The following is an 8,927-nucleotide window of genomic DNA, read 5'->3' as shown; positions in this document are numbered from 1 at the left end:
TAAATGAGCTTTCTCTCCTGCTCTAACACTTGCCTTGGTCTCTCTTTCTGCCTTATGCCCCTCAGATTCTTTCTTCTGAGGAGGCAAGACTTCAGATTGCTGCAGACCCATACAGATTGGCCACCGATAACCTAGATGACTTCTACCACTAACACACCCATGAGGGTTTACAAAAAATTGAGGCCAGGAGTAGAAAATTCCTCTGAAAAGAGTTGTTGGATTGCTATGGCATTTCCCCTTCCATACCTGGTTCCCCTCCTTGTGGAGGGGAGAGGAATGAGGTACCTCTCCTTTCCCTCCAGCCACATGAGAAAGACTGCTCAAATCATATACAGGGTTTGACACATATCTTCTGCAAGGGTTTGGTATCTAGAATGGCCCTAAGCAATCTCATGGTGAGAGGTGATGACAGCAACAACATGCCTGACGGGAGAGCAAAGAGAAAGAGGACTGTACTAGGAGTAAACAGCCAATCCCTATGTCAGGGCAAGGGTGTGGATGCGCTTTTTATGTAGCCAAGTAAGCTGCAGGCAGGGTATAGCCTGGAGCCACTGTAAAATAAGCAGGGGTGAAGGGGACCCCAGCAGAGAGAGAGCCAGAGCCTCAGCTCCCACAGAGCATGCATTAGGGGGAATCACAAAAAGGCACCCACGTGTAGCCATTGAATTACAAAAATGGTGGCCCTTCCTTTCCTGTGCAGCCCATTATTGGGGCACAAAACAACGCCTACAACTCAGCCTCCACTTACTCATTTGTCTGGTACCTTTATTCACGGCAAAAATTACATAAATAGATTGGTAGCCCTGGAGGGGCTGAGGGAGGGTCTTGTAAGTAGCTTGGCAGAGGCAACATCACTGGGCATGGGTTTATACTCAGAGATCTTCTGTACAGGAATTCCTGAGAAAACACAAGATTGTCTCGCAGAAGAAATAGACGGCTCAAAATAGCTGCTGAGCCCAGCGGGCCCGTTGCAGGAGGACTCCAGCTGTATAGGTGTCAGACAGCCACTGAGTCTGGAGCGCCTAGGTGTGAACCTGGGTGAGAAAGGAGAAATTGATGGTGCCCATTTCCCAGGCTGAAGGGGAAGAGAGCCTAACAATTAGATAAGTCAGAGGGAATCTTAAACTGAAATGGGAATATTCTGGGTGTTCAAAGTTATAAACCAGCCCAAGATTTCATATGCATGGGCCCAGGGGAAAAAGCATCTGGGCATTGAGTTCAAATGGCATTGGAAAGAAAGAAAGTTGTCTTCTGTTTGCACTCTGTTAGGTTCCACTAATGAGATGCAGTTCAGTGAAGATATCTGTATTCTTGCTGTAAAGCACAGGACTTGGTGCAGACCAAGGAGCAATTCATAAGGATTAAAAGGCATGAATCTAGGTTCTTTCTTAGAATTTGGCAGTCTTTGCACTTCACTTTCTGCCACATCATTATTTTACAGTTAGTAAGTAGAGCTGCAAGTGGAGGGCAAGACATTTATGTTCAAGGGTTTGTGGCAGGCCCTCCTGCCAGCTGAGCAGTTCTATGGATTATCTCTCCTTGTGGTGTGTGCATGCAGAGCCATGGGCTGGCTGAAGCTGCAAACGGATGAGCAGCCAATAAATGGATCAATCTATTAATATTTATTGGGCATCTGCTGTGTGTCAGGCTCAGGGACCAGGCAGCCAGGGATTCACAAGATAAATGTATGTTCTTGTGCCCTTTAAATAGTTTTCCACCTCCACTGGGATTTTTATTGGCATTGAAATCTCCACAATTTATTTTTATAGAGTCTTTTATGTGAAGCGTCTCAAAGCAAGGCAGAGAGAAACACACAGAGAGGCCCTCCCAGCTTCTTCCAAGCTCATGGTCCTCATCAACTCAGACTTAATAGGGCTGGGTGTGACGCATACCATTCCCAAATGAACCAGGCTGCAAAGCACAGGCCTGAAGCAGGGGGTGCTGTGAAGGGTAATGTCAATGAAGTGATTTTTTTTCTGCCAATGTTGTTCTTAGTTCTCTTCCTGGGCTCCAAGCCTGAGTTAGAAAACTCTGAACTTGAGCATGGACCTTGGGGTCTCTCCCGAGGTCCTGAGTTCCAGCTATCCACTGGGGTCCTCCTGACTGTATCTGGGGACCCATGGCTTGGATGAGGGTATGTTTGGCAGTAAGTACTTATACTTGTAAGGAGTGGATGAGCCCTACCTCAGCAGAAAGCAGACATTAGCATGGCCCTCAAGGTCCATCTCAAAGGGCATCTGGATATCTGGATCAAGACCAAGGACTGCAAAGACAAAAATTCCAAAACCAGCATTGCCTCCCTGTGCTGGCCAATTCTGCTTCTCCAACTGAGCCTTCCCAGTGTGATGATTTGAATGTTTGTCCCCTCCTACACTCATGTATTAATATTAAAAGAAATTTGGTTGCTGCTGTGGTAGTGTTAGGAGGTACGACCTTCGGGAGGTGAACGGACCATGAGGACTCTGTCCTTCTGGGTGAGATTAATGATATTAAAGAGGGCGAGTTTGCCTTCCTTTTTCCTATTTGCCCTCTGCCTTCTGCCACATGAGGACACAGTGTTCCTCTTCTCTGGAGGATGCAGCAACAAGACCCCCATCAGATGCTGGCACCTGATCTTGGACTTCCCATTCTCCAGAACTGTGAGAAAAAAACGTTTTGTTCTTTGCTAATTATCCAGGCTCAGGAATTCTGTTATAGCAGCAGACACCCAGGGATTAGCATTGAGCCTCGGACCATGCAGGAAATAAGGAAGCGGTGTCTGGGAGGTGTGGTGCAGCAGGCAGGGGACAACCAAAAGACTTCCCAGCCCTGTTGGAAAGTAGACCTGGAGGGATAGATTAAAAGAGGCAGAACTGAGGCCTGGGCTGTAGGACCAGAGAGTGAAACTGGGCCTGCACTGGGGAGTGAGGAGGACCTTAAGCTGCATGGGAAGCCCTGTGTGACTGAATCCTAGGACCATGAGGAGAGGCAACATTAGCAACTAGGTGTCGGGCCTCTGCTTTTGGAATCACTGTGTGGTGCATGAACTCATCCAGACTGCGTGATGTGTGAAAGGCATCCAGCCTTACCCCTAAAGTACGGAGACTGCAGTGGGTCTGTTGCTCAGAGAGAACTCCCAGAAACTCTGGGAGAGTCACAGACCTAGAGAAGCATATGGCTCAAATCTCTTGAGCAAGAAAAGCAGTGTTCACTGCCAGGCACAGTGATGAATGCTTCTGTTCTTTGTCTCATTAAACACTTGCAACTGTGTCCCCTTTTTTAAAAAAAGGAAAACTGAGACACAAGTTGGGAAGTAATCTGCCAAAGGCCACCAACTATTCAGTAGCAAAGCAGGGACTTAAGGCTAGGCTTGCAAGACTCCTAGTGCTACTGGAAATTGGTAAGACTCAAGGGTTTAAAGAGGCCTCCAAAGAAGGGTAGTTAACTGTGATGGGCCCTAAACTTTATAGTTCTTTGAATTTTTCACAGGTGAAAGGACAGAAAGCCAAGAAGAGCCTTCTGGGTCAGTGGCTTCTGGGAATATTGTGTGGTCAAGCAGGAAGTCTGGGGGAGATGGAATGAGACCTCAGGGTCCACTCTTACCAACTGTTCATTTAGCCTCTATGCAAGGATTTCGTGGTGATGTGAGTGGGGGTTATTCCCTCTGTATGTCTTGGAGCAGCCATGCTGCTCATGTTTGTGAAATGGTGACCAGCGCAGAATCCTGATGTTAGACACTGTGAAGAAACATTAGACATGGGGTCCATCTTTAAAGGGGAATCCTACCCTGGTGATATAGTTTGTATATTTGTCCCATCTAAATCTAATGCTGGGGTGGGTGCGGTGGCTCACGCCTGTAATCCTAGCACTTTGGGAGGCCGAGCGGGCAGATCACCTGAGGTCAGGAGTTCAAGACCAGCCTGGCCAACACAGTGAAACCCCGTCTCTACTAAAAATACAAAAATTAGCCGGCTGTGGCGGCATGCACCTGTAGTCCCAGCTACTGGGGAGGTTGAGGCAGGAGAATTGCTTGAACCAGGGAGGTGGAGATTGCAGTGAGCTGAGATCACACCACTGCACTCCAGCCTGGGCAACAGAGCGAGACGCCATCTCAAAATAAATAAGTAAATCAATAAAATAAATCTAATGTTGAAATTTGACCCCCAATGTTGGAGGTGGGGCCTGAGGGAAGTGTCTGGGTCAAGTGAGTAGATCCTTTATGAATGACTTGGTGCTAGTTTTGTGGAAGTGAGTGAGTTCTTACTCTTCGTTCCCATAAGAACTGGTCGTGGAAAAGAGCCAGGCACCTCCCACCTCTCTCTCTTCCTCTGTCTTGCACACATTGGCTCTCCTTTGTCTTCTGCCATGAATGGAAGCTTCCTGAGGCCTTCATCAAAAGCAGATGGTGGTGCCATGTTTCTTGTACAGCCTGCAGAACTGTGAAACAAACAAACCTCTTTTCTTTATAATTACCCAGGCTCAGGTATTGCTTTGTAGCAACACAAACAAAGACATATGGCAATGGCAGGTGTTGCTTGCAGGGTACCTTGGCTGATGCAGAAAGAAAAAGTCTCTGTAGAGACTCACTGTCAGTGACTACGGAGCAGGAAGCTGGCCTCAAAGCCTGGACAGAGGGTGGCTGTCGCTGCTCAACTTCAGTTCAGCTCAAGCATATGGCTCTTTGTGGGACCAGCATTGAAGGCTGGGGGATAAGTGAGGCAGGTCTTGTCACACCTTCAGGGTAATTGGATTCACCAAAGTGGCTCTGGTCAGGACCAGTGAATAGAGGTGTGTTCGTCAAGATAAAAAGATCCTGGCTTCCTGTCTTCAGACAACGTCTACGATTGAATTCCCTCTACACTGACCACCCTTGCTGAAGTTGTTTTAATTAACCTCGTAGCCAACTGACCTCATATTCTGGCACAGGCTCTGACTCCTTTTGCAATAGCCTAGCTGCCCTGCTCTGATACTACAAAGGGACCCCACCCTGAGGTCAGGAGTTCAAGACCAGCCTGGCCAACACAGTGAAACCCCGTCTCTACTAAAAATACAAAAATTAGCCGGCTGTGGTGGCATGCGCCTGTAGTCCCAGCTACTGGGGAGGTTGAGGCAGGAGAATTGCCTCTGGGGACTCAGTAGGGTTTTAGAGGGCAGGTGTGGGTCAGGTGAGCATTCCTGGAGAACACAGTCCTCAGTGGTTCAGGATATAAGCATGGCGCAGACAGCTGTTGGCATTATCAGCCTGGCCTGGGAGAGGGGGATGCGCACAGGGTAGTGCACACAGCCCGCAGGGAATTTACAGCGGCGTCTCCCATGGGTTCTCAGTGCCTTGGAAGACGGATAGAGGCTCTGTCTGTCCCGGCCTGGCAGGCAGAGGGCCCCAGCGCAGGGCGAGGCTCCAGTGCGCAGGCTCGCGGTCGCAGGTGGGATTGGACAGCGACGAAGGCCGGCGGGCTAGGCGTGGACCCAACTGGCGAGGCTGCTGGGGTTGCGGCGGGGCAGTTGGGGCGGCCCCGCAGGCTCAGGTGAGGAAAGGTGACTGGGGGCCAGGTGGGCAGGGGGCGTGCGGGAGGCTGCCGCGCCGGGCTGTGGGAGGGCGGGCGTGAAGATGCCGTTGATGTGCAGGGGACCCAAGGCGTGGGTTGTGGCCCTGGCCCGGGAGGCTGCCCGGGTGGGCCTGGGCTGTGAGGTAGTGTCGCTGCAGCCCGAGGGCAGGACCCGATCCTAGCCGTGTGATGCCAGCTGCACTGTGACGCGTGCTGGGGCGCCTATGCGTGACGGGACTGGGACAGGAACCCTGTGGCTCTGTGGCAGGGGAAGGCCACCAACTCCCTGAGGAGCAGCAGTGTGGTATGATTAGTAAGAAGCCGTCATCAGGCCCTAAGACAGCCAAGAACTTCCCAATGACTCAAGGGCCGGTGGAGGTCAAGAGACCTAGAAAGAAAGAACGTGAATTCATCAATCCATTCAGCAGCTATTTTGAACGCCTCCTGTGTGCCAGACGCTGTTCCAGAAGCTATGAATATCACTGAATGTGATAGACAAGGCCCTCATATGCTAGCGTTGACTCAAGGAAAACTGTAGGATGGGGTAGGTTTCATTTTTGGAAGTTGTAGAATCAGTACTTACGTTTTGAATGTGTTAAGTTTGAGATGCCCAGTAGGTTTTTCCCAATAAAACCTACTAGACATAAGCATAAGCTGGGAAGAATTTTACAGAGGGCTCTGACCACCTACCACCTACAGGTGCCATGAACATTTAGCATATTTGATTTTTCACATTACCTATTCACCTTCTCTCCATTTATCAGTCACCTGGTAGTTTTTTGTTTTGTTTTGTTTTGTTTTAGTGTGGTGAAGTATACACACATAAATCATCTAGTAGATATTTGGGTTGAGATATCAAATATACTTTTTAGAAATTTAAATCTGAAGTCCTGGAGGATGTCAGGCTAGAGTTAATCTTTGAAATCGACATCATATACTGTACATAGTATTTAAAATATATGGGACTGGTGAAGACATCTAGTTTAATAGTGTACACAAAGAAGAGGGGAAGCCAAAAAAGGGAAGGAGGTAGTGGTCAACCATGTTGAATGTTACTGTGTAAGATGAATTTGGTAATTAGGAGGATTTTAATCATTTTGACAAGAACAACTTTAATGGAGAAGAGAGGCATTAAGGTTGGGTAGAGTTTTTTCAAGAGAGAAGAAAGCAGAATGTTTATATGGCAATGTGATTAAACTCATAGAAAGGAAAAACTGCTGCAGATGAAAGAGGGGAACATTGTAGAGGGTAGCTGTTGAATACCTGAGAGAGGAGGAGACCCTACGCAGGTGAGTAGTTGGTTTTGAAATGAGCAGCGACACTTACTCTGTTGTAACTAGAGGGGAAGCTGAGACAACAGGTGCAGATACGGTGGATGGTGGGAAGAGAGTCTATTGGTACAGTCGTCCATCAGCTGAGAGGGAGGGCATCAGGGGAGAGGAAAGGTGTGGGAACTTGGAGGAGAGACATGTGACAGAGTCCTAGAGAGGGTGAAAGTGAACTTACTAGAGAAATAAAGTTGGATTCCCAGGCAGTGCTGAGGGCCCATTTGAGATGTGGAGTCATGCATTTAAAGTGATACAAACCAGTGTAGTTGTATCGTGTTCAACTTCGGAAGGGTGTTGTGAGGATTAAATAAGGTAATGCATGAAAAACATTTAATAGAGTATCAGGCATTTGATGAATGTTAATGCTTTTTATTTGAGCCCTCATTTTGTTTTTCTTTTCTGTTTATACATATGTGACTGAGGAGGGCTGGCAATTACCACCCGACAGACTGTTCTGGGGCATGTTCTCCAATCACAGAGAACTGCAGTTTGCAGCTACTCAGAAGTCTGATTCCTGTTGAGGTTACGTGTACACAGCGTGATAATTGAGGGTGTTTACTTTTTAGAGGCATTGTCCTGGACTGTTTGGGCTGAGGTTTGTCACAGCGACAGTCCTTAAGTTTTTGTGAAATCTTTTATGACTGCATTTCATATTAGATCTGATGCACTAGTAATCTATAGAATCTACAAATCTAAGATCAGCAGGAAAATTTTCAGTTTGATAGGTTTTCATTTCTCCCTGACCACTTGAGCTGTATTAAAATACAAATAACAATAATGTCTGACAGTAAGCTCTTGAAAGTGCCAAGCACTTTTCTAAGCACATCACATGCATAATCTTGTTTAATCGTCACCTCAACTCTACAAGGCAGGTACAATTATTTTACTGATTTTTCAGATGCAAAAATAGGCTCCAAGGGGTTAAGTAATTTGTCCAAGGTACACATACCCTGACCTCCAGTTTCTACTGCACACAGTAATTTTTTTTTTTTTTTAAACTGCTTCATCATCACTCATCTGCATTGCAGTGGAGTACTTAACATGCTGGACTCCAAAGCCTGAATGCCTGGTTTCAGAAAACTGCCACTTAGAAGCTATGGGACTTTGGGTAAATTATCTAACTTCTGTGTGCCTTTGTTTCTTTTTTGACAAAATGGAAATAATAATAGTACCTGCCTGATAGGGCTATTATCATTGCAATTGAGAATCACATGAGTTAATATATTCAATATGCCTAATATAGTGCCTGGTTGTTTAAATGCTACTATTATCACCTGCTTGCTAGTACCACCATGGAGCAGTATATACCGATTGGTTTGATCAAAATAATACTCCAAGGGTCCTGTTATTGTGTCTAAGCAGAATTTTAAAATTGCAGCCCACTATATTATTCCCACCTCAGGGATCACTCCTGTTTCCTCTGAGTTTATCTCTCTGAGGGAAACAAATAGATAAGTTTGCTTCCAGGAGCAGAAAACAACTCAAATTTCATTCATACTCATTTGACCAATAGAGTTCATTTCATTCATCCTGGCATTACATACCACTTAGCAAAGGGGAATAAGGCTTGGGGAGTAATGTGATTCCATGTTGTTTTTCCCAGATCAGCAGCCCATTTAGAGGAATTTGGTTAGAAAGGCCAATGGACTGCATAGCGAGTATTGGACACAGCATATGGTAGGTGATGTGGGTCAGTGGGCTGGACATAAAAGTATTCTGAAAAGATCTGTAAAGTCTTTGGAGTTACTATGATGTGTTGTGTCAGTTACTGATTAAAAGTGACTGGCAGGCTTGGCATTTGAGACCAGTGAAAGTTCTAAGTGATCTTTGCTGATGTGCAACACGTAGAGTAAATGTATGATAAAAAGTAGTAATTCTCAGTGAGTTTGCATCAGAATCGCCAGTGGGGAGCTTTATGAAGATTTGCAGAATGACAGGCTCCACTTCCACAGATTCTGAATCAGTCTCAGCAGGGTTCTGGAATCAATCAACTTTTTTAAGAGCTCCCCCAGTGACTGTGATGTGCAGTTAGCATGGGATATCATTAGTGCAAATCAGTGCTTTTAAGCCCTGA

General features: G+C 46.6%; 1 protein-coding gene across 17 annotated transcripts in view; it reads left to right on the top strand.

The window, feature by feature from the left end:
• Positions 1–5,404: 5,404 nt before the first annotated feature.
• Positions 5,405–8,927, top strand: part of PTPN20 (protein tyrosine phosphatase, non-receptor type 20) — a 110,933-nt gene continuing 107,410 nt past the window's right edge. For 6 of the 17 annotated variants that reach the window (XM_011990936.1, XM_011990929.1, XM_011990921.1 and 3 more), the window contains exon 1: positions 5,777–5,838. Coding sequence is in view for 5 of the 17 variants with exons in the window: in XM_011990930.1 (XP_011846320.1) it covers positions 5,832–5,838 (7 nt within the window). In the remaining 12 variants the exon portion in view is untranslated. Of the gene's footprint in view, positions 5,505–5,717; positions 5,839–8,927 lie in introns of those variants that run through there. The other 11 variants (XM_011990930.1, XM_011990922.1, XM_011990926.1 and 8 more) reach the window with 6 other exon arrangements.

The sequence above is a fragment of the Mandrillus leucophaeus genome, unplaced genomic scaffold (genome assembly GCF_000951045.1).
Source record: "Mandrillus leucophaeus isolate KB7577 unplaced genomic scaffold, Mleu.le_1.0 Scaffold388, whole genome shotgun sequence".
NCBI classification, from domain to species: domain Eukaryota; kingdom Metazoa; phylum Chordata; class Mammalia; order Primates; family Cercopithecidae; genus Mandrillus; species Mandrillus leucophaeus.
Note: the sequence above shows the minus strand (reverse complement) of the source record. Positions and strands in the feature narration are given on the sequence as shown.